A 25,924-nucleotide genomic window follows, 5' to 3' on the forward strand; every position below is an offset into this window, starting at 1 on the left:
GCATTAGTCTCAAAACTGTAATTTCCCCCAAATAAACTACTGATCAGCCTAACAAACATGGCAGGAGCAAACTTGCAACACACAGCAATGCAAGATACTAAATGCTTGCTTCCCCTTTTGCCCCAGTGAAAGTATAATGTCACTTGAAGTATATAAAATCATTTCTTAGAATAGCATGATTCAGGACCATCGTTATTTTTGCCCACTGAACATGTATAGGGAGAGTGGGTGGAACACTGCAATTTCTAGTATGTGACTGGAAAATAAGTGATAACCTAATGTTCAACTATTGTTCCATCTACATCTTTATTTCCTGAGGGTTTTTTTTTCCCTTCTCTTAGTTTCTAACTATGAGAAACTATTCACTAAATCACCAGTAACATTTAGCTAGAAAGCATAGCTGAACAGAGAACCTAGCAAACAACAAGTCTACTTCAGTATAACTATGAAGAAATCACTGCAATACCAGACTCTCTTAAATCCTCTTTACAAGCTTGAAAATATCACTGCCATGAGAAACTCTGCAGAAATCCAGAATGAACTTGGTGGGCTGTGCTACAGAGAAGGGTAGGTGTGGAGACAAGGAAAACAATACCCTGACATCCCTCAGGAACCATCACCACTTGACCCTGGCATTGACATAAACCCTGTCTCAGATTCAGTGTGAAAGTATCAGATTTCATCCATATAACCAAGAGCCACAATCTGTTTTCACAGGCTGTGTTTCCGTATGTAATCCAGGTCATTTCAAAATGCTTCAGTTAATAACAATCACACAGTATCTGTCTGCAATTTGAAGGCTTTCTGCCAAAGGTGAATCCCAACCTGCATTAGCCATTTTTCCTTTACTTACAAACTGTGGGCTTTTTCCTTCTCCTCTTGTGACTCCATTTTACTGCACCTGGGTTTTCCTGGATCCAGAGATACGGCACTACAAGGTATGGTGGCAAATCAAAATGACAAAACATTTGCATATACTTGGTCATTTGTGGTATTTATTCAGGCACACTCTAACCAGAGTTCAGAAATGAATGAGAAATTAGAATGATGAGCTGATAACAGTTCAGAAAACTGAAAACTGAGAAATTTACCCTCACAGTACTAACCTCAGAGTCCCTCAGACAGACAGTCAATGTTCAAATAATGAAGGTTTGGAATTTAAAGTGTCTACATTTCACTCAGAACTTCATAAATCCATTGCCTTTTATTAACTTGCATTCATAATTTTGATGATTCTGCCTCAGTAAAGGAAGAGAAGAGGAAAGAAAGGAGGGAAGTTGCAAGGGACGGTGGGAAGGAGGCAGGCAGGCAGTGGGTGGTGGGGAACCTACTGGATCCTAAGATGGGACTGACACAGGCACTAGTGTGTGAAATAAAAACCTATAAAGACAGCAGCCGTACAAACGATTCCAGGCTGCAATTCCCCTTGCAAAATACGGAACAGAGACTGAAAAGGACTGACACACAGAAGCCTGTGCTTGCCTGTGCTTAGCTGCTCAGTCGTGTCTGACTCTTTGCAACCCCATGGACTACAGCCCACCAATAGCCCACCAACCCCATGGACTACAGCCCACCGATAGCCCACCAACCCCATGGACTACAGCCCACCGATAGCCCACCAACCCCATGGACTACAGCCCACCGATAGCCCACCAACCCCAGGAACTACAGCCCACCGATAGCCCACCAACCCCAGGGACTACAGCCCACCAATAGCCCACCAACCCCACAGACTACAGCCCACCAATAGCCCACCAACCCCATGGACTACAGCTCACCAATTCTCTGTCCATGGAATTTTTCAGGCAAGAATACTGGAGTGGGTTGCCATTTTCCTCCTCCAGGGGGTCTTCCCAACCCAGGAATCAAACCTGCGTCTCCTGTATCACCACATTACAAGCAGATTCTTTATCCCCTGAGCCATAGTAGTCTCTTCCTAAGCAAGCAAAGGAACCCAGATGAAGTGAAAGTCACCCCTCCCCTCCTCGGTTACTAACAGCATCAAGAGGAACCTATATTCTGTGACCTTAGAAAGAAAGGTACTGACTGCACACCCCCTACCCTGAAGGCTTATTAGAAGAAATGAAGGAAGAACAGAGTTCAAATCTGGAAGAAGGAACACAAATTCAGGGTCTCAACAGCCTTTAACTCTATGCCCCACTACCAGGAAAGAAAAATCTGCATTCATCTATTCATGGAACAGGTACACATTATGTAAGAAAAACTTGTTCTGACCCAGCTAAGTGTCCCTAAATTAGTTTTGATTAATTCCCATTCTGCTTTTCCAAACTTCAATTATTTGAGAGTTTTTAAATCTGACTTTCCCCCCACAACTTTCTCAAATGAATAGCTGCTATCCCATTACCTTTTTCCTATATCAACAAAATATTGGCTTTAATCCTGACCCTGAAAAAAGTGTTGTTTCTTGAGAGAAAAAATAGCATGAGGCACTTTTACAAAGTTAGACTACATTTAGTATACTAGTGTATTACAGCATAGGGGTAAAATAAACTGTAAAAACACTAACCCACTATCCACCCTCTACACACACACACACACACACTCGCTCATTCCATATCAAAAAAATGCAACAGACCTTATGTCCAAAGGCTTTCAAATTTAGCAAGAGGAACCTAAATTATTCTTTAGTAGCTGCTCTCAACTATTTTTTTTTTTAAGCTTGGGAACTTTATTTCTAATCCTAACATTCTCTCAAACTACATAATTGTCATTTATTTTTGACAGCAAATAGAAATGTTGTATAGAGTCTTAGAATCTTTTTATCACCTCAATGTTCCCTGAATCTCCTAGAATCATACTGAATGTTCTTTTTTTAACCCTTTTAAAAGGAAGAGAGAGGAAAACACTCTCAGAAAGGATCAAAGGCTAATCACTAACTCTGTGATTCGGTTTTTTAATTTACTGATTCATTTATACCCTGTCCACTTCCAAAAAAGATATAAAGCAATTCATCTCAACAGCTAACACGAGGTGCATGGAATCACCATATCACAATATTCTACCTCATCTCACATAAATACTCCTGAAGGGATGCTCTGCCTTGTACAGTGAAATATCGAAATTCAGTTAAGTATAGTAAAATACTTGACTTCATAACCAAGCACATTATTCACAGTCCTTTTTCCTTCTATAAACTTTCTCACCACTTAGGAACGCCTCAGATCCTAAAGCTATGCAAACTGCCCAAAGTGAAATGCTGGAACTGACCCATTTACTCCATAGTACCATCCCAAACTTTCCAAGATAGAAAGCGAAAAACGCAACAAAAACACAGCTCCACAGCAGACGAAGGGTTCTGACCTTTCTTGAGCGAACACTTCATACATAAGCAAGCGAAAGGCAGATAATTTTAAACCTTTATTTTAACATCAGTGTCAACCTCCTTTCTCATCCAGCCTTCTTTCCCAGCTTGCTAAAAAGCAGCAACAGAAGAAACCAGAAGGAACCAAGATAGGATAAAAATTCCCTCTGGCTGGAAGGTAGCTTGGTAGCATTAGAATTGGGCTACTATCACACTGAAAGAACCATTAATGAAAACCTCTCACCAATATTCACTTCATGGTGGGGTTGCTAACAATCAATTAAAGAGCTGACACGGGGCAGGAAAAGGAAGGAGAGATGGACTAATCATCATTATTTACATCTCACACTCCCCTTGCCACTCCCACTCAAGCAGCAAACTTTTGTGCCTGGTTTTTCAAGTTATCTATCATCAGCCAACATACTCAGAGATTATCAAGTTCCAAGATCTGGAAGGGACCTTTGAGATCTTTTCCAGCAATTCCCATACTGGATTATGGATTAGGAACTACAATGACAAGAATGAAAGTTCCCTGTGGTCAAATATTAGGAAATAAGACACATCACATCTCTTTCTCTAACATTCAAAATTTACATACACATTACAAAAGATTTCTAATCCTTGCAGAACAAGTTACCCATTTAATTCTGCCTGGCCCATCAAGTTCCAAAACTAACTGAGCGAAGAATCGCATTTCTTGGTCTGGACCACAACCTATGCACACCTGGAGAACTATGTTTCCTTCTAACTTGGGTATCTTTGCTTTAAAACTACCCTAAACCTCTCAACTTGTAGAAAAAGAAAAGGATTCCTTTAGAGAGTAGCTTCCCAATGTCACTCAACTAGTTAGGACAGCCTGGCCTGGAAGGTGGGTCTTTACACAAGCACTCTTTACTTATACCATTTTGTTCTCATTTCTACAGCCCCTTCTTGCCCCTCAAACCCTAGTCACTCATCTTGTTTGTATGCCTTGTTCACCATCCCCTCTTCTCAGAATCCCCTCCCCAATCCCTACTCTCTCTCTGTCTATGTATATATACATATACATACTCTCTCTCTGTATATACTTTAACATATGAGGACCCATATATTCTCCAGGAAGCCTTCTCAAACACTTCAGCCTATCTCACTATTCCTTCTCTGAAAGCTTACTGCACTTACTTGAGGCATTTGAGTGCCTGTTTCAAAACTGTAAGTGCTAGACTTAATTTACCAACTGAACTGCACACTCCTTCAAGGATACTATATAAATATAATATATTATTATATATATATAGACTTCCCCCCCTTCTAGTACCTTGCACATATCACACACTCCATAAATATTTGCTGACTGATACAAGAAACATGATTAATATTTTTTAAACTGGATAAGTGAGATTTGACCACAGTAAATTATCAGAGCCTGATATGCTATAAGTACATCAAATTCTGTACAGCCTACTTACACTACCAATGTGTGGGTAAGCCCTGAAACACAAAGAAAATGAAGATCCCATGAAAGTCTTGGTTTGATTCTCCATCCACCAGAAATGAGTCTTCCTTCATTTTTCACAAGCCTGCAAAGCTCCAACTGGCCTCCTGTCTGCTAATCCCTCCCATTTCATCTCTGCTTCCCTTGGTCAGTTGTATATAAGGAGGTTGCCCTAAGAAACCAGGGCACAACAGCCAAGTGAAGGGGGAAAAAATGGATTTGCAGGTTTTCAGTCATAGTGCTCACATGGCTTCCTAATCAAGATTACACAGAAAAAGAAAATGCAAATAACAGAAAGGCAATATTATCTGGTACATCAGAGTACACTGGCAGTACTAGATCCCAACATTCCCATTTATACTTTGTTTGCTGAAAACTGCTTTTTAATGAGGCTTGATATCTGGGGATAGTCACTCTCATTCAAAGAATATTCAAGTAAATAGTACCATACCAAATGATAATACTGCTGCTCAAATGCATAATGAAAAGAACACCATGTTCAACTTTAGCCTCCTCACTTACCCTCTTATCTTCTATCACAAGACTCTTCACAATCACATACTTGAACTTCAGGGCACAATTACTCAAGACAAGTGTCCCTGCAGAATACGAAACTACCTCTGCCAGTTTCACCGTATAAAGTGTGGGACTTCTCAAACTCTGTCCAAAGCTTTCATCATTTTAAATAAAAATCCAAAAAGAGTGAAAAATAAATCCACATAAAAATTATGGTTCTCATTAGACAAGTTTCTGATTTTTCCTCCAGTATTATGAATAAAACCATTAGCCTGGAACAATTTTATTAGGACATTTCACTATCTCTTTTTTTTAAAGGGAAGTCAAAATCAGCCACTCAAGACAAAAACCAAACCATGGAGTCAAACGATGCGTCCATTAACACCAAAAGTATACACTCCACAGTTTGCTAGCTACTGCTCTGAATCAAGCCTAAGGTTAAAAGCCTAGCTGTGCAAGCCAATATTTCTGGTTTCTTATCACAACATCATACTAGCAGCAACTCTGATGATTCGTGGTGACAACTGATTTCATTTCTAAACACAAAAACATAGTATGCATTTAGGATAATTCTTATCATATATAATTCTTAACATTTACAAGCACTCTTGTATTATACATTCCTGTCCAAGTTCATAGTTTAAGTTGCCTGTTTCCTAACAAACCCTCACATTTCTTAGTGATAATTCAGTAAATCTTCCAAACTGAGGACAACAGGACACCAGAGATTTTAATGATCACCACACACATATGCCTGACTATGAAGCATGGACACAAATGAGATAAGCCGCAAAGAGATCTATGTTGTCCCACAGAACCAGACATACATGATGATTTTTATTCCCCACTTTTCTTTTTTAACCTTAAGAGTGTATCTGCAGCTTTCCTACAAAAATTGGGACTCCTAAACGTAAATGCATGTGAAGGTATTTGATATTAGGGAACTGTTGTTAATTCACCTAGGTGTGATAATACTATGGGTTTGGGTGGGTTGTGTTTTTTCTTTCCTCTGAGTCATTACCACTTAGAAAGACAACTGTTGAACCTAGGTGGTTGTGCACCTTGGGGTTTATTATACTGTATTTTTGTATATGTTTACATTTTTCTATAAAGTTTAAAGAAACTTTTTTAAAAGTTAGACCTTTATAACCAGAGATACGCAAATGATATTCAAATATGATGGTATTATAATATTCAGCTAACCAAAGTAACCTGAGTTTTGAATCTAGAAAAATAGCAGAAAAAGGTTCACAGCAAGAAAAGGAATGGTATTAATGGTACAAGTCAAACTTGGTCTTCTTTAAAAATTAAAAGTTTTTTACACCCAAAAGAAACTAGAATGGGCACATTTTCTCTCAAAAGCCAAATGGACAGATACACAAGCCCGTCAAGTATTTATTAAAAGTAAAACCACCAAAAATAACTGCATGTGTTATATTTATCTCTACTTGACCTTCAAACAGGTTTGTGGAAATCTGCAGACCCCTCTTGCTTACTTACTGCGAGGGGCCACAAAGGGCCCAGGAAAACCATGCTAGAAGCAAAACCACTTGTAAGCAGCTCTTACAAACACTGTCCTAAACCAACCACTGATAACAAACAAATTTTAGGCAGCATTTTCTAATTCACATACTAGAATACATACTACCATTTCAATTTCTATTTTAAAGCAAGAGAGAGACAGAGAGAAAGAGGTCACACTGTACAGTACCCTCCCACATTGGCAAAGTTGAAGCCACAGTTAGAATTATCCTAATAAGTGGTGAGCCTCAACACTCAAAAGAACTATGTAAGATCCATTTTAGCCAATAAAGTACCAGTTCGAGAACCAGAGAATAACTGATTCAATCACTAACATCAAAATCTATGGCCACCAACACCACCACTCTCCATTCCTCCCCAACCACTGGCCACCATCCACCACCATAACCACCAGGAGCCCAACCAAAAAGCAGTTCAAAGAGAAAAGAATAACCCTAACAGGAAGGCTTCCTTTTTAAAAATATTTAAACTTGACACCCAAACACACACACACACAGCAATCTAAACCTGCACAGTTACTGCATGTGAGATTTAAGCTGTCATCAACAAAGCTTGCATTTGAGCACTGCAAACAATACCATAATAACAGCAAGAACCAAAGGGAAAGGGAAAAGTTTCTTTCAGGAACCTCACACCATCACATCAGGTGCAGGAAAGCCTAGAAACCAACTCCTATCTTGGTTTTGTGCTTAGGAAAGCCGGACCAACTCTGCAGAATCTCCAAGCGCCTGTGTGTGTGTCTGTGGTGTGTTGGGGGTGGGGAGAGGAAGGTGGGGGAGGAGAAAAGGGGGCTACATTTATACAGGCCAGTGACCCATGCCAGCACCAAACCAGATCCGTCCAGGTGAAGAGAGTTTCCCTCTGACCCCCAGACAATCTCCCTCTACTTGCCCCCCCTCCAACACCCCCAAGGAGCCCTTTAGCTGGCAGGATAATGTGCATTTGGAAATCAACGGTGCAGGTGCCCAAGGAATAAAGAAAGACACACATAGATATATACACACACACAAAGCCAATCAGAAAGAAAAAGAAAAGAAAACACAAAAAAAGGAAAAGGAGAGGGACAATTGGGTGACAAGCCCTTCAGATACCAGCTAGGATTTTATTCTTTCCTCCCACCCGTCCTCCCTGGTGTACCTTTTTCTGTCTTTTAACCGAATTGTTCATATACACACACATGTGCATGTTATGTGTATAGAGAATATTACAGTTAACCCTTTCCGGAATAGAGCCCCGAACGGAATACTGAAAGATATTCCATCCTTTCCTCTCCTCCCTCCCCTCCTCCCTCCTTTCTCCCAACCAGGAGAAAACGCCCCCTTCCCCAGCTTCACCAAAAAAAGAAAAGAAAAAAGGAAAGAAAGAAAAAAGAAATGAAAAGAAAAAAAGAGGGGTAGAGGAAGGGGGCAAAGAACCACAAAACCCCGTCAGTCTCCGGTCCCGAGGACACCCAGGAAAGGTCTCTACTACACAGACACACACACAGGGACATATGGCTCTGGAGAAAGCACACGGAGAACCGTCCACAGGCGCCCCAAACCCAGCAAAGAGACTTCCACCAGCCAAGAAGCCATGATTGGGGAGGGAGAGGAGGAAGGAGTAGGGGCAGAGCTCTCCGTGGAGGGGGGCGCATTGTTGTGATGCCTGAACCCCTTTCTTTCTGCCCATCTGCTGTGGAGGGGGTGCGGGGAGGGGGCGCAGGGGGAAGGCGAGCGAGAACGAGGAGACCAGGAGACCAGGCACGGCTTGGCGATTCCCTCCTGCTGCCTGTCTACCCGCGCCCCCAGCTCCCCCCACCCCCCAACAATAAGACCTCAGCCTAGACAGACAGACAGCCAGACCGACCGGAGCGCGGCGGGGGGAGGCAGCAGAGCCCAGCACAGCCGAGAAGGGAGGGGGTCGTGCCTATAAAGGGAAACCGGGGGGGAGGGGGGTCCCCCTTACCTCCAGCGCTTCAAAAGTGACAAAGCTGGTCATGGCAAATCCATCAATGATGTCCTCTTCGGCCGAGGTGGACTCTCTCCGCTTCCTCCGCGGGGGTCTGGGCCGGGACGGGGCGGAGGACGGGGGCTTCCCATTGTCTTCCTTGTCGGAGCCCGACGACGAGGCGAGCGAGGGCGCCCGGGTCCGGCCGGCCCCGCCGCCGCCGGCCGCGCCGGCCCCCAGCCCGCCCCTGGAGCGCCTCTCCCGGTCTCGCTGTGACCGCGACCGCCGCTTTTTGCGGAGTCCATGGCCCCGCGTCGGGCCATCCATGGCTCTGCCGCGCCGGGGTCTCCCCACTCGCCGCCTGCCCGCCACAGGCTCCGGCCGCGGCCGCACAAAAAAATTGACACCAACCTCTCCCTCCCCCTTCTCGGCTTCCCTCCGCCCCGAGGAGGGCGCGGGGGAGACGGCGGACGAAAGAAGGGAGAGAGGGGAAGAAAGAGAGGAGAAAGAAAAGGGGGAAGGGGCGGAGAGAGGGAGGAGGGACGGGAGCGAGGGCGAGAGGCGAGGAGCCCAAGTGCGGGGCTGCCCACAGCACCGAGGGTCGGAGATTCCTGTGAGCAGCGCCGAGCAAAGTAATGGCTGAACACACAGGTCTCCTTTAGAGGGGAAAAAAAAAAAAAAAATAACTCACCAAGCAGGCAATAAATCAGAATAGCGGAATGCTTTGATCAAGAGACTGGGAGGCTCCGGGGAGCCCTCCCCGCGGCCATTCTCCGCCGCGCCCCCCGCCCCCCGAAAACGCCTGCCCGCCCCCCGCGACTCCAAATCCGGTCCGAAAAAGGTCGCGGGAAAAGTGGGGGCAATGAACTTCACCCGCCCCTCGCGCAGGAAAACACCCCCGCCGCCTCTCACACACGCCTCAGAGAAAACTCACTCCCTGGCTCCAAAATTTTTAAGAAATGCATCCAGGGGAGGCCAAGGCTTCCGAGCGACCCGACAGGGACGAGACCCCCCAGAGAGGGGAGCATAATAATGAAATAATTAGGAGGGGAGAGGGCGCAACTGGAAGCGGTGGAGGAAGGGAAGGAGGATGCTGGAGCAGTTGTGGGGTTTGCTTTTCGGGCTCGGAGGGGGAAGGAAAGGGAGATGAAAGAAGAGAAGAAGCAGTCCCTGATGCTGCCACCCACCTCCCCCCACCTCAGAAAAATATTTTTTCCAGTCCCAAAGAAGAGGTCACCCTTCCTCAAAAAAAGGGAGGGGGCCAGTCAGTCAGTCGACGAGGAAAGCAGAAAGAAATCTCCAGCGGGAGAGACGCCGGTGTGCCGCCGCCGCCGCTGCCTTCTCTCTTCGCCCAGCCTGAAGGGAGAAGCGCGGCCAGGAAGCGCCGGGAACGCCGCTCTCGCCGCCGCCGCTAACGCTGCCACAGATGCCGCCGCGAGAGCCCCGAGCCGGAGGGTGCACGGCGTGTCCCCGGGCGGCTGCAGCGGGAGCCCGGGCACGGCCCCATCCTCCGCCCGCCCGCCTCGCTCAGCTCCCGCTCCTCCCCCTCCGCGGCCGGCCCACTGCCGCGCCGCCGCCGCCGCCGCCGCCGCCGCCCGCCTCAGCCCAGCCCGGCGCCCGCCCGCGCGCGCCGCGCGCACGCGCACCGCCCTCCCCGCGCCTCGCTCGGCGCGCGCTCCCGCCCCCGCGGCCCCGGCCGGCTGGATCACGTGGCCGGCCGGGCTCCCTCCGCCCCCGCCCCCTCCCCAGTTGTAGAGTGTGTAGAAAGCACACGGCTGGGGGCTGGCCGCGCTCGCGAGCCCAGGGCATGCGCGCTGGGGCGGCCGGGCCTGCGCACTGGGGGCGGAGGCGAACCCGGAGCGGGGCGTGAGGGCGGCTTGGGGGCGTGGAGGGGGCAGTTAGCTTGGGGTTTACTCAGACCCGCCAGAGTTGGCGCGCGAGGGTGTGGGAGCCGCGGAATGTTCCCGCCACTCGCGCTGGGGACGCCGTGCGGGCCGCTGTCATCAGTCTACCCCGCGCGCCCAGCTCCGCGCCCCACCCCGCCGTGCTCCTCCGGACACTTGTCCTTGGACCCCTTACCCCAGGCCCGCGGAGGGCGCTCGGGCCGCCTTCTCCAGAGGCTCCCAGGGTGTTTTCCTAGGGCGACTAGAGCAGCAGGGGAAGGAGGGGTTTCAGAGAAGGGTTACGGGCCCCGGGGGGGGGGGGGGGCGGCGGGAGGAGTCCCCCAGATGGAGGGTTGCGAGTGCAAGCGATAAGAAAGCGAGCGGGTGCCGAAGTGCGGACCTCTGCTCCGCTGTGGGGCACAGGGGGGGAGGCCCCGCCGCAGAGTTGGAAACTTTTCTCCCACGTGGTAGCACAGCGAGTGGCCGAGTGACCCAGCACCCGAATGACCTCTGAGTCCTCCTAGCCTGCGGGGTTGGGGCGGGGAGGAGCCTAGAGACGCGCGAGCTGCTTCGGAGCGGGGAGCGAGCCTCCAGGGACCGAACTTGAACCTCGACTGCCGCCTCCGAGGGCGCGGAGGCGGGGCTGGAGGGGTGGGGACCGCCCCTGACCGAGGACCCGTTAGACACGCAAAACGCAGCCCCTGCCACAGAGGAGTTCCTTCATTTGTGGAGGAGGGAGAGGGGTCCCTGCTTTTCCTGTCACTGCACTTCATCCTGCCGCGAAGTAACTGATGGTTATAAAAACTTGTATTAAGAGTTGACTGCAGCCCAGAATCAATCAACAAATGCGACTAACCTCTCTAGGTAAAATAGCTGTACGTTTTTCGGGGCACTGGAATTTCTGATACGGATCAGAAAGACGTCGACAGTTTTTCTCCCCAGCCTGTTAGTTACCCACGTCACTTTATGCCCAGGAACATAAACACCGTGGCATATCACCCCCTACCCCCAGTACCCTCCACTTGGGAAGGAAGAAAAGGAAAATGATCCGACGTTCTTTAATTGCCCTCAATGAATCAGGCACCGTACCGGACGCTTTGCTCATGATTTCTCCTCTTTAGAATCTAAATATGCACTTATTTTATTAGTACAACTGGAAAGAGGTGGAAAAGACAAAGGACATGGCAACCTGAGGTACACAAGATTTACTGATTCATTTCTTCATTTAACACTGATCAGGGTCTGTCATGTACCAGGCACTGGTGCTGAGAATACAGTGGTCCAGAAAATAGACAAGGTCTTCCTTCTTGGACCTGAATGTTCTGGCAGAAAAACCTCACTCACCTTGCCCTTAAGACAATTTAATTCAAATGACAATGGTCATTCCCTTAAGGCACAACTTGTTCCAAAGTCCCCAGGTATGGACTTCTTTGAAATTGAGGTAGAGAGTGGGACAGGACAGGATAGGGGGATGGTGGCCACCAAGAAGCGAGAGCAAACAGGAGCAACCGCTAAACCAGGAATTAGACTCTAGTTTGATGTCTGTGCAGGAAACAAGCCACTGACTTTAGGCAAGACTGTTGAATGACTAGTTTTGTAAGTCAAAAGAGGGTCAATTAAATGTTCAGAAAATCCCCTTTCAGGTCTACCTCTGGCCTTATCAAAAGGCATACTTTCAAGTAGACTGCTTAATTTCTTGAAACTAGTAACTGATAAATGGGATCTGATGCAATTTAACAGGAACAGGGTGCCACCTTCCAAAATTACCTAAGATAACTGAATCTGCTGCCCCTAAAGCCATTAACTAAAACAGTACCTCGGTACACAGTGAAACTTCTGTGGTAACTCTCAGGCATTGTCACAGCAGCTGCTGAAATCCACCCTGAGGTTATCAAGCACATTCCTAGAAAAGAAAAGAAAAAAACAAGGGCAAGGTCTCTGTCATTTAAAGCAAGGATCTGGGCTTATTTTTAGTATTTTTAAGAATGTGGAACATAAATACTGGTAAATTTCAAAGAAAACTAGGAGCTAATGTCCTTACAGTCACTTTTCAACAACGTTGGGGGTTGGGTTGAGGAAAGTGTGAAATTGGCAAATATAATAAAAAGTATAATACTAGTGACTTTCCAGAGTAGCCCTTGGCAGTCTTATCTTTAAAGAGTAAAGTCTGGTAAGGGAAAAAAATGGATGTTAATGCACTGCATCCAAGAACCTTGCCTCTGGCAAGAGTAATTTGCAAATGCATTTTGGGATAATGTTTAAATGATTTTTTTTTCAGGGTCCAAGTGTAATACTCCCTGGAATTGGTAATGCCTTTTGGGTCAGAGTCTCAATTTTCTTCCATCAGAGAATTAAAACTGTGGATTATATTACCCATATTTGTTTCAGATTCTCCGTATTGTCTATGTTGTAAAAGCTAATGATTAATAACCACCATATAATAACCTAAGCACTTACTATGTGCCAGGAATTGTTCTAACTTGCATTAAAATAAATATCTCATTTAATTCTCATATTTTGAGAAAGATTTTATTATACCTATTACACAGGTAAGTAAACTGAAGCTTAAGAAGTTTAAGCACAAAGTGGTATGATTCTTTCATAAGCTAAATTTGGTCTGAGTGACTCCAAAAGTTGTTCTCATAATGGTTATAATGAAATGCCTCCCTCAGAATGATTCCTCAAGAGATCAAAGACTGTCTACTAAAGTTAAACACATGAAAATGCTTTGGCCCAGAAATTCGTTTCCTAGGCATATACCAATATCAAATATATACCAAAAGATATCTATTAAACAGCTCAGAGCAACATTATTTATCATAACCCTCAAAGTGGAAAACAACCAGAATGTTCATTGACAGTAAAGTAGATAAATAATTGGTGATATATAACAGAACACTATACATCACTAAGAATGAACAATTTGCTTCTAAATGCAGTAATATATATGAATCTCATAAATATGATGCTAAGTAAAAAAGTGAGACCTACAAGAGTTTGTTTTGTACAAAAACAAGCAAAACTCATTTGTGCTATTGGATGTTAGGCTAGTGGTTACCCTTAAGAGAGCTAATGACTGAGAGGGTCCAAAAATAGGGCTTCTGGGAATTGGTCACGTTCTGTTTCCTGGGCTTGGTACTGGTTGCATATGTGTGCGCAGTGTGTAAAACTTCATCAGATTACACATCTCTCTATGTATATTACCCTTCAACAGCAAAAAAAAAAAAAGAATTTTTTAATGCTATGTGGGGATATTGTTTGCGTACATGTGAGTACTTACGTAATACTTCATCTTTTTCATGTCACTACCCAAATGCTCATCAACAGTAAAATGGATTAATAAGCTATGGTTTATTCACACAATGCCATGCAGTGTGACTATACGAGAAAATACTGCAAGTAAACCAAAATAAAGCATAGCATATTATCAGATTTCTTATTAGGCAGAACAAACGATAAAGCTTAAACTTGAAATGGGAAGCTTGAATTAGCTGGTAAGTAGTATCAGCAAAAGCTTTGGTGAATTCTTAGTTACAAGATTGTAGTTGATAAAGAGTAAAGCTAAAAAAAATAATTCCAACAGAGGTTGCTTGTTTAGCAGGGAAGACACTCAAGTACTTCTGGAATACACAAAGGAAAAAACTTACATCTGTGTTCAGGAATAAACTACTTAACCCAGGAGAGCCTCTCCAGTTGTGCAATCTTTTATTTGAATCAATGGTTAATACTCAAACTACATCTTGAACATTCAACCTTGACTAGACAGAGAATACCATCATAGCTCAACAACTGAATTATACTCTGAGCCTCCCAACGTAGCAGTAGCTATTTTTTGGTATCAGATTTTCTAAATTACTAAATTTTTATATCCTTCTAAGTCTTCCACTTTGCACTCTGCCAACATGGCAATTATTAATACATTCTTCTTGATAGTACATACTGGCATATAATGTTTGAGTTTAATTTATTAGGAAAATTTATTTTTAACTCAAGGCACTAAGGTTTATGTTTTGGTCGTTAATAACTTTCAGTTGCATACTTTGTGTGTGTGCCTGCCCCGCGACCAAGGTAGAGCCAGGCTGGTTAATGGACCTAACTTTACACCGTTTCCAAATGAGCAAATAAGGAGACTAACACATTGAATGTCCCTGTTTAACACTCATAAGTCGCTTTTAATAATAACTATTCCTGGGGAGAAGTGATAGCTTGCATTAACTGACAGATAGCCCATCATCAGTAACATTGTTGTAACTTTGCCCTAATTATCACCTGCTGTTTTAATTTTTTTCTGTGCTGGAAATTGTTTTTCAAACTGCAGTTTTAATGTACAAAAAAAGTAGGGGGAGAAAACATGTAGTTCAATTTGCTATATGTTGTCTGCTTTCATAATATTATATAATAAACTTTCATCATCTCTGCGGGTGCCCCCTGATGACTGACACGTTGATCAACCCATAATCTTCAGACTCTGACACATGAAGCCAATGAAAGATACCTGCTGGTGACCAAATGATGGTCACATGAAAGGTAGTTCTGGGAAATTTAATAAGCTTTAGATTTTCACAAAACCAATTAATCTTCCCATTCCTTCTCAGGGCAATCCTTTCTACTTGAACAGTCATTGACACATGGTCAGGTGGGGAAATTGATGGATAATCATAAGAAAATATTTAAATGACTCTTTTATGCTACCAATGGGAGATCTCTGTATTTATTACTGATTATAATGAACTTGCAGATCAGTTTCTCAATTGGATTCGGTAGATGACTTGTGATGGTTCATGAGTTTATTTTTATTTGAAGAGCAGTGTAGATCTAAAAGGATCAGATTCAGATAACATCTTGATTGAAGAAATTATCAATCCTTTGGAATTACATGAAGAATATAATAAATTGTAGTCCAGACCCATTTACAAGCACCTATTTACAAAGCCTGCTCAGTGGTAAAGAATCTGAGGTTCGATCCCCAGGTCAGGAAGATCCCCTGGAGAAGGAAATAGCAACCCACTCCAGTATTCTTATATGGGAAATCCCATGGACAGAGGAGCCTGATGAGCTACAGTCCATGAGATCTCAAAGAGTCGGACACAACTGAGCGATTGAACACACACACACACACACACACACACACACACACACACACACACATTTACAAAGCTTAGTAAATTATTTTACATTATTTTACATTTCAGCCTAGTAAATTATTTACATTTCAGTTTAAGGTCTTTGACGGTCTGGTCCCAGTTACAGTATTAACCTCCTTTATTAACTTCCCTTATTCCAGCATATATATTTCTATGCATCCTAAGTCATCTTGTGCAAGGAACATTTCCATGCTTTTGCCCATGCTCGTCCATCACCCCCAGAATCTCCTCTCCTGCCATCTGGACTTACTGAATGTCTACTCATCCATCAAGACCAATTTATCCATCAGTGCCAACTCATCCAAAAAGCTTATGCAGATTGCTACTTCGATTCAGAATCAGCAGCCTCTTCTCTGCTTATGTGGCACTTTGATTTATGTATATCTCAATGTATTGTTATATTTTTCAAAATAATACAATCAACAATCATGTACTCTCCCAGAAGCTTGAGAAATAAAACATTTCCGAAATACTTGAACCCTCCTATGTATCTTCTTTGGTACTGGTCTTCCTCTCTCTCCACTCCTTAGCCTGCTTCCCCCCTGCCCCACCCTCTTTACAGAGGATCGTTATCCTGAATTCCATGCTTATCATTGCATGCATTTCTGTATATATTTGCTTCATTGGAAGTATCCCTAAGCAACATATTCTTTTGCATGTTTCAAATTTTACTTGAGAGTTATTGGCATTGATACACATAGTTCCTGAGTGAGTGAAGTCGCTCAGTCGTGTCCGACTCTTTGCAACCCCATGGACTGTAGCCCACCAGGTTCCTCCATCCATGGAATTTTCTAGGCAGGAGTACTGGAGTGGGTTGTCATTTCCTTCTCCAGGGGATCTTCCCGACCTGGGCATCGAACCCAGGTCTCCCACATTGCAGGCAGATGCTTTACCATCTGAGCCACCAGGGAATTCCATATACATTCCTATACATTCATTTTCACTGTTGTCTGGTATCCCAGTGTATGATTATTTCGTAACGTATTTATTTATATCTTATCTACAGACATTTAGGTTGTTTACAGTTTTTGTCATTATAAATACACAGGTTGGGACTTCTCTCGTAGTCCAGTGGCTAAGACTCCCCACTCCCAGTGCAGGGCACCCGGGTTTGATCCCTGATCAGGGAACTCCCAACGAAGACTGAGGATCTGGCCTGCCACAGCTGAGACTGTGCAGCCAAATACATATTAGAAAATAAATAAATAAGTAGGTGCACAAGGAGACATGACCCTCTTTTTCCACACTACTGTTACAAAACTTACCACACTATTCTATAATGTTCTAATTCACACATCTCCTGACTTTTTTCTATCACTTGATAAATTACCAGATAGGGACTGGGCAGACAATGGCAGTTACCCAATAAATGTTAACTGATTTGATGACTTCTCCCTTCTGTATTTAAGTTTAGATTTTGTAGGCTCAGGCTGTTGCTTTTTAATTACAGTTCAGAAGAGGACTTGAGTTTTTAGATTTTCATACTTCTACATCAGAAATCCTAAAGGGAAGCATCAAGGGAGAGTTCATTGGTCAGGCTTAGTATAAAAATTGGCTCCTACCAAACATCTGTCTTCAAAAATGACTTGGTAATATTTCTGTGTCCTCGATGCCTCTGTCAATTTTGGAACACAGTAGATGTTTCTCTATGAAATTGTGATTACCCAGTGACCTCATTTTCCTTCAAGTGCAATTATTCTTTTGAAAAAATCCTAAAAAGAGGAAACAGCATTTTCATTTGTGATGAAAATTTACTGACATTCAGAACAAACAAATAAACACATTGTTTCAACTATCCAAATAAGACTGTTAGCCAGTTTCTAGAATGGGCTCATATGATCAAGAATTTTCATGACAGTTTTTTAAATAGCAGGGTAGCTGATAAGAAACTAGCAGAAGAAAATATTTATAATTTAAACTTTTTATATGTTGTCAATACAATTCTACCATATGTATGTTTTACCCCAAAGTTATATTTCTTAAATTTAAAAGAGGAATATTATATATACAAAGATATTTATAACATTATCATTTGTAATGGGGAAAAAACAGAAAAACAACATAAATGTCCTACAATAAAGGGTAATTGAGTAATATAACATGGAAATATGTTACAATTTTATGGATTCATTAAAATTATACATATGGCTTTATTAGGATGTGTATTTGTTAATCAATGACATAGACTTGTACATACATGTGACTACAATTGCTTTTTTTAATTGTTAAATTATATATTGTCTATATAAAGTTTAGAAGGAAGAAAACTACATGCATATTTGCTTTATTTTAGTGACAATATGGATGGAAATTTATTTTTAAATTGCTTTTCTATACGTTGTGTGCATGTTTAGTCACTCAGTTGTGTCCAACTCTTTGCAATCCCATGGACTGTAGCCCCCAAGTCCCGTCTATCCATGGGATTTTTCAGCAAGAATACAGGAGTGGGTTGCCATTTCTTCTCCGGGAAATCTTCCCGACCCAGGGATCAAACCAGCATCACCTGTGTCTTATGCATTGCAGGCGGATTCTTCACTTGCTGAGCCATCAGGGAAACCCATGACTTCTAAAAACTGTGTAAGTACAGTATTTATTTTCAAGTGAGCTGTGTGTATTAAGGTGACTGACTGTCCTTTTTTGGCTTTGAACCAAAGGATTTCTCTAGGTAGAGGACTTTTAGTGCTAAAAGTGGGGCTATCCTGGGCAAACTGGGATGATTGTTCACCCTATAATGTGTCTTTGATTGGTAGGAGAAGGTGGGAAGAAACTGTCATTTTACTTCAGTTGTCAGGAAATCAACTAGATACTAGTTTGGCCCCTAACCAGAAATTACTACAATTTAAAACTCTACTCTCCATACTGTGGCTGATCTTGGAAAATTGCACACCAAATCTTAAAGAGACAACCTTCCACTAATTACATATTCACCTGGTATCCGTTTCAACAAATGAAATTACTCTCAGCATACATTAATTGACATAATTACTGAAACACCAAAATCTGATTAACCACTGTGGCTCAAAGGAAAAAAAGAAATCATGGCTCCAGGAAATTGCAGAGGTGTTTTAAAAAAAAAAAAAGTGCTTTAAAAGGTTGTTCAACTTGTAGATAGCTTTAAATAAAGCTAATAAATCATGGCTACTTCATTATTCACTCATGAGACAATTCTGTGCTCTGAACAGTATATTTTGACTGTATTGTGGTTTTAAAGTAAGTTGTCCTAATATCCTTGGAGAAGGAAATGGCAACCCACTCCAGTACTCTTGCCTGGGAAATCCCAGGGACAGAGGAGATTGGTAGGCTACAGTCCATGGGGTCGCAAAGAGTTGGACATGACTGCACGACTGAGCAGACACACACACACGTCCCAATATCCTGCACTTGGTTGATTGTTCTTGTAATCTCCATTGTGTGTTCTTTAGTGGCATAGCACTCCTATTAGAAGACAAATTGTATTCACGACTATTATCTATTTTCATAATTAACAATCGCACAGTTATTCTAGAAGCCCAGCAGCAGCAACAATAATATCTTTGTGCTTGCAAAAAGCTTACTTTTCAAATTCCTGGCTCTATTTCCCTAAAGCACTGACATCATAGTAGAGCATTGTTCTTCCTGCTTTGGGTTCGAATCATCTGATAAATTAGAGAAATCTGAAGATAACGAAAGAAGACATATGCTAGTATAATTTTGTGAGGCAAAAAAGGGCTCTTCTTGGACTTCTACATTTCTCTTGCTTAAATACATGGAATCAATTGTTTTGTGGTTTTATTTCCTATGCTAGATCATCCTTGCCATTTAAAATGTGATCCCTGGCACAATTCACTTTCCATGCTCTCTGTTCCAGTTACTGTTCTATCATTAGAATACCTTTGCTTTCCGGGATCTTTCATCAAAGCTCATCGACATCTTTGATCATCACCATGACTGTTGTTGGGCTTCCCTGGTGGCTTGGTGGTAAAGAATCCACCTGCCAATGCAGGAGAGTCAGACATGACTTAGCAACTAAACAAGTGACTATAGCTATTATTTAATTTTGCTCTTCTATACAATATGCTCTTTATTGCAAAATTTGGTTGTTATCCATATCATTAATAACTAGTCCCACAATTAATATAGAATTCTGCCTTCATTGAAAATTAGCTCCAATAATTCAAAGAAACATTAGAAAAACATATATGGATGCATTGTGGCATAATTCTTCAAGATAAAAACAGAGGTATGCTCAGCTTCTTTTTTAACTCTCACTTGATCACATGGGATCAAGCACTTCACCCCCTGCAAAATCTCTTGCAAACTTCTGCTTCTCTTATATTATTAATTTATAATTGTATTTCCTATTAATAATACCTTAATCTTGTCTAACAAAATATAGTGACATTGCAACCAAAACTATAACAGGGAAAAAAATGAAAAAGAAAAAAGAAAGGAAGCTGTAACTCACCATAAAAAACCCACAAAGATTTTATGCGGGTATTATTCAGTTCAGCTCAGTTCAGTCACTCAGTTGTGTCCGACTCTTTGCGACCCCATGAATCGCAGCACGCCAGGCCTCCCTGTCCATCACAAACTCCCGGAGTTTACTCAAACTCATGCCCATTGAGTCGGTGATGCCATCCAGCCATCTCATCCTCTGTCGTCCCCTTCTCCTCCTGCCCCCAATCCCTCCCAGCATCAGGGTCTTCTCCAGTGAGTCAACTCTTCCCATGAGGTGGCCAAAGTATTGGAGTTTCAGCTTCAGCATCAGTCCTTCCAATGAACACCCAGGCCTGATCTCCTTTAGGATGAACTGGTTTGATCTCCTTGCAGTCCAAGGGACTCTCAAGAGTCTTCTCCAACACCACAATTCAAAAGCATCAATTCTTCGGCGCTCAGCTTTCTTCACAGTTCAACTCTCACATCCATACATGACCACTGGGAAAACCATAGCCTTGACTAGATGGACCTTTGTTGGCAAAGTAATGTCTCTGCTTTTTAATATGCTATCTAGGTTGGTCATAACTTTCCTTCCAAGGAGTAAGCGTCTTTTAATTTCATGGCTGCAGTCACCATCTGCAGTGATTTTATATGTACCCGTTATTGTCAAGCTTTAGGTCTCATGCTGTAGAGAAACTGCAAAGAAAGAGTAACAGCAGAGTATATTCTGTTCAACATTCAACAAAAGTTAACTTTTCTTGGATTCCCCATGTTAGGCATCCCAACCTTTTCTAACAGTGTGTCAAAGTTTCTCTACCTCAACACTTTCATTTCAAATATGCGCATGCCCATGTTCATGCACACACACACACACACACACACACACACACAGAGGTTTATTTGTGGTTCAGTTCCCAGTGACCAACTCTTTCTTCCATTCTGCCAGAGATCTGTTGATTATCCCAAGTCACCTTTGTATGGGACAATCAAAATATGATAACTTTACAGTCATTGTTCATAATGGATGCCAAAACCTTCAAGAAATGAGACATCCACAAAGTCTCAGTCATTCCTGAGCATGCATGCATGCCAAGTTGCTTCCATTGTGTCTGAATGTTTGCGACCCCATGGACTGTAGCCCGCCAGGCTTCTCTGTCCATGGGGATTCTCTAGGCAATGATACTAGAGTGGGTTGCCATGCCCTCCTCCAGGGGATTTTCCCAATCCAGGGATCAAACCCATGTCCCCTGTGTCTCCCACATTGGCAGGCGGGTTCTTTACCACTAGCGCCACCTGGGAAGCCTGTCATTCCTGAGATTACTCATTAACTATATGGGGAAATAGAATTGTAACACTGCAGACATCTGGTAACTACCACTTTAACTGAATAATCACACCTCAGCACCAAATATGACATCACACACCTCTGATGTGATGCACGGAGGACACAATACTTACATACCACCCCTTCCAGAAAAATGTCTAACCTGAGGACCTGGTTGGTGGTACAGTGGTTAAGAATCCTCCTGCCAACGCAGGGAACACAGGTTTGATCTCTGGTCCAGGAAGATTCCACATGCCGTGAAGCAACTAAGCCCAAGCGCCAACACGACTGATACTGTGCACCTAGAGTCTGTGCCCTGCGACAAGAGAAGCCACCACAGTGAGGAGTCCACACAGCACCACGAAGAGTAGCCCCTGCTCGCTGCAACTAGAGAAAGCCTGCATGCAGCAAGGAAGACCCAGTGCAACCAAAAATAAATAAATAAATATATTTTTATAAGTTTAACCTGCACCTAATCATTAGGACCCAACTAGACAAATCTAGGGCTTCCTATGTGGCACAGTGGTAAAGAACTCGCCCACCAAGCAGGAGACACAGGTTTGATCCCTGGGTCCAGAAGATCCCCTAGAGAAGGAAATGGCAACCCAATCCAGTATTCTTGCCTGGAAGATTCCATGGACAGAGGAGTCTGGCGGACTACAGTCCAGACGGTCAAAAATAGTTGGACACAACTGAGCGACTGAGCACGCACAGGCAAATCTAATGTGATGGACATTCTGCAAAACAACTGACTTGAACTCCTCAGAAAATGTCTGTACTGGGAATTCCCTAGCGGTCCAGTGGTTAGGACTCCATTCTTTCACTGCCTCGATTCAATTGCTGGTTAGGGAACTAAGATTCCTCAAGCCGTGCAGTGCGGCCAGAAGAAAAGCATACAAAGAAAGCTGGGGAACTCTAGAACAAGGGAGGGGTTAATTGAGGGACAATGGAATGCAACAAATGATCCTTGATTGGATGCTAAACCACAAAAGATAAACTACATAGGACATTATTGGGATGACTGGGGAAATTTGAATACATAGTGGATTTTAAATAATAGTGTCGAATCAATGTTAAAATCCTCAGGGAATTATCTAGTGGTTATGTAAGAGAATATCCTTTTTCTTAGGAGATATATGCTATGGTGTTTAGGGATGAAGTGTCATGATGCCTGCAATAAATTCTCAAATGGTTCACTAATGCCGTTATATCTAGGAAGGGAGTAGAGAAAGAAAAATAAAAGTGAAACAAATTTGGCAAAATGTCAACAATTGGTAAATCTAAGTGAGGGGTATTCAGCTCTTCACTGAATATTCCTGAAGCTTTTCTGAAGGTTTGAAATGTTATAAAATAAAAGGCTGGGGAAAACATATTAAGCCAAAATCTTGCATTTTCAGAAGTTAATACAGCATAGGAAAATGCTTTTCTTCAGGTCTACAAGAAAATACAAAGGACTTCCAATGTGTTGGCCTGAGCATGAGTATAAAATAAGGAAGGGTTAGCCCAGCAAACCAGCAGGACATTGTTCTATAGACTACACTGTTTTGTCCACTTGTTTTAGGTGAAATATATATCATATTCCATTTATATATAATTATATATTGTGTATCATTAGATATACTCTAGTCAAAGATACCCAATTTATAAACAAGTCAAGAGGCCTAGAGAGGGGTGGTACCTTGCCCAGAGTCACACAGGAACATAGTGACAGAGTTGGACTTTAGAACCCACGAGTCCTGTGTTTTATTAACTATTTAAAGCTTCCTCATTTAGTTACTGGAGAAGGCACTGGCACCCCACTCCAGTGTTCTTGCCTGGAAAATCCCATGAACAGAGGAGCCTGGTAGGCTGCAGTCCATGGGGTCGCTAAGAGTCGGACACAACTGAGTGACTTTACTTTCACTTTTCACTTTCACTCATTGGAGAAGGAAATGGCAACCCACTCCAGTGTTCTTGCCTGGAGAATCCCAGGGACGGGGGAGCCTGGTGGGCTGCCGTCTATGGGGTCGCACAGAGTCGGACACGACTGAAGTGACTTAGCAGCAGCAGCAGCATTTAGTTACTTCCACCAAACAATAGCAACAACAAGAGTTTAGAATTTCCCAAACAATTTCAGTTTAACCAAAATCTTGCATTTCTTTTGTGAATAGGAACTACACAATCTCTCTTCTCTCCCTACCTTCTGTGAAAATGAGACTACAAAGCAGAAATACGTGTGGCTCCAAAACCTTAGGCATATGAGATTTTTGGAAACTGACTAAAGACAAAGCTACAACAGGAAATTATTGTAACCAGAAAGCAAAGTTTGAGGCCATGTGTTTCCTTACATAAAAGTGACAGGACAGAAATTCAGGTTAACTTAAGGGAACTAAAAAGAGATGATTCCTTCTTTTCAAAAGGTTTGAGTGAATTTTTTATTAGTTTTTGAGATGTGGCTGAATATTCAGTGGAATTAAAAATTGTTTGAAATTTAGTTACATTCTGTTCAAAAAACTTTTTCTGTCACTGTTTAATATAACCTATGATGTTTTCACTTCTAGTGCCACAAATTTTCTTGAGTTACAAATGTTCTCTCCGTATTTCCACTCTAGTTTCTAACTTGAAGGAAAGATACCCAGGAGTCAGTCTCTGTTGTTGCTATTGCTATTGAATCCATGTTGAAACCCAAGCACTGCACCCCCGGTAGACCCCTGTTGCATGCATGTCCATCATTAGTAAGAAGACACGGGACCACAGAGACAGGTTAAGAGTGGCCTCAGGCCCATGAACAAGTGGTACCCAATATCCTCTCTATTTTTCTACCAATTCTTTGTGAAAATGAGACCACAGAGCAGAAGAAGGGGCTATAACAATATTATAGCCCAAGTGACCTTAAAAGCAAGGAAAACCCTATTATTTGTACGGATCATCCTGAACAGTATTAGTCACTCTGGATATGACAGAAGTACACTTCCAGCTACAACATCAGAGTAAAAACATTTTCAGGACTGCTTCTGTCTCGAGCAAGCAAAAGAAAGGAGATGTACAATAATAAGAATGCTGTCTTCTGTACAAGCTTTTTTCAGAAATATTTCACATTAGAAAATGGAATCGGACATAAATGAATCTGCTTTGTTATACAGTCTCATTCCTTCTATCCCTTCAGGTTGCTTCTACTTTGCACACAATGTGTTATATGCCTTAGAAACCTCTTCTTGCCCTTGGTAATGAACATCATGACTTTCTCCCCTTGAAATATTATGACCATCTTCTCTGTAAAATGTGAACATATTTGATATGTGAACAGTGTATATATTTCTTTGTTTGCTTCCTTAAGTAGTATCTTGTGGGAGTGTTTTAGTTGCTCAGTCTTGTCTGATTCTTTGCAACCCCACGGACTATAATCCACCAGTCTCCCCTGTCCCTGGAATTCTCCAGGCAAGAATAGTGGAATGGGTTGCCATTTCCTTCTCCAGGGAATCTTCCCCACCAGGGGTCAAACCTGAATCTCCTGCAGGAGGATTTTTTACCGTCTGAGCCACCAGGGAAGCCCAAGTAGTATCCTAGCATAACTTAATTGCTCCTAGCTGAGATGATGAAACTTAACATTTAGGCATAAAGTACCATGTATTAGTGCTCGCTTCGGCAGCACATATACTAAAATTGGAACGATACAGAGAAGATTAGCATGGCCCCTGTGCAAGGATGACACGCAAATTCGTGAAGCATCCCATATTTTTGAAGGTGAGGGTGGGATGTTTCGAAAGAACAGCATGTATATTATCTATGGTGAAACAGATCACCAGCCCAGGTGGGATGCATGAGACAAGTGCTCGGGCCTGGTGCACTGGGAAGACCCAGAGGAATTGGGTGGAGAGGGAGGTGGGAGGGGGGATCGGGATGGGGAATACGTGTAACTCTATGGCTGATTCATATCAATGTATGACAAAACCCACTGAAATGTTGTGAAGTAATTAGCCTTCAACTAATAAAAAAAAAAAAAAGTAGCATGTATTAAAGATCTTCCACCTGGTGCCAATCTACAAATTCTTACTCTTTCTGGGAGAGAAAAGTCATTTAGGTATATGTATGGCACCAAAATCCCAAGACAATGAAAAAAGACTTTCTGGGGTATATTAAAAATAATTTTATTCATCCTCAGCTAGTCAAACCTAGAGGAAGATTAGGAGATAAGTTGCCCACATTTATCATCATCCATTCAATCAATACACTCACTAGACATTTCCCCTGACATTCTATTAAACCAACCCCCTCTACTAAGAAGATAAAACTCTTTAAATAGAAAATAAGTAGACAGTGATGAACAGCAATATTATCCCTGCCTACCATTTAAGTTCCTAGGACTTTGGTAAACTTTTGAATCCTCTCTACTCTGGA

At 42.8% G+C, this 25,924-nt stretch overlaps 1 protein-coding gene and 1 non-coding gene across 2 annotated transcripts in view; one reads left to right on the forward strand and one right to left on the reverse strand.

Annotated features, from left to right (window-relative positions):
• AUTS2 (activator of transcription and developmental regulator AUTS2) overlaps positions 1-9,107 on the reverse strand; it is a 1,187,145-nt gene extending 1,178,038 nt beyond the window's left edge. Inside the window, exon 1 of the mRNA XM_061153366.1 lies at positions 8,799-9,107. Coding sequence (XP_061009349.1) covers positions 8,799-9,107 — 309 coding nt within the window. The remainder of the gene's footprint in view (positions 1-8,798) is intronic.
• Positions 9,108-25,159: 16,052 nt separating this feature from the next.
• LOC133064097 (U6 spliceosomal RNA) lies at positions 25,160-25,266 on the forward strand. The gene has a single exon (XR_009694571.1). It is a non-coding gene; the product is annotated as a U6 spliceosomal RNA (small nuclear RNA).
• Positions 25,267-25,924: the final 658 nt, after the last annotated feature.

This window comes from Dama dama, chromosome 10 (assembly GCF_033118175.1).
Source record: "Dama dama isolate Ldn47 chromosome 10, ASM3311817v1, whole genome shotgun sequence".
Classification (NCBI taxonomy): domain Eukaryota; kingdom Metazoa; phylum Chordata; class Mammalia; order Artiodactyla; family Cervidae; genus Dama; species Dama dama.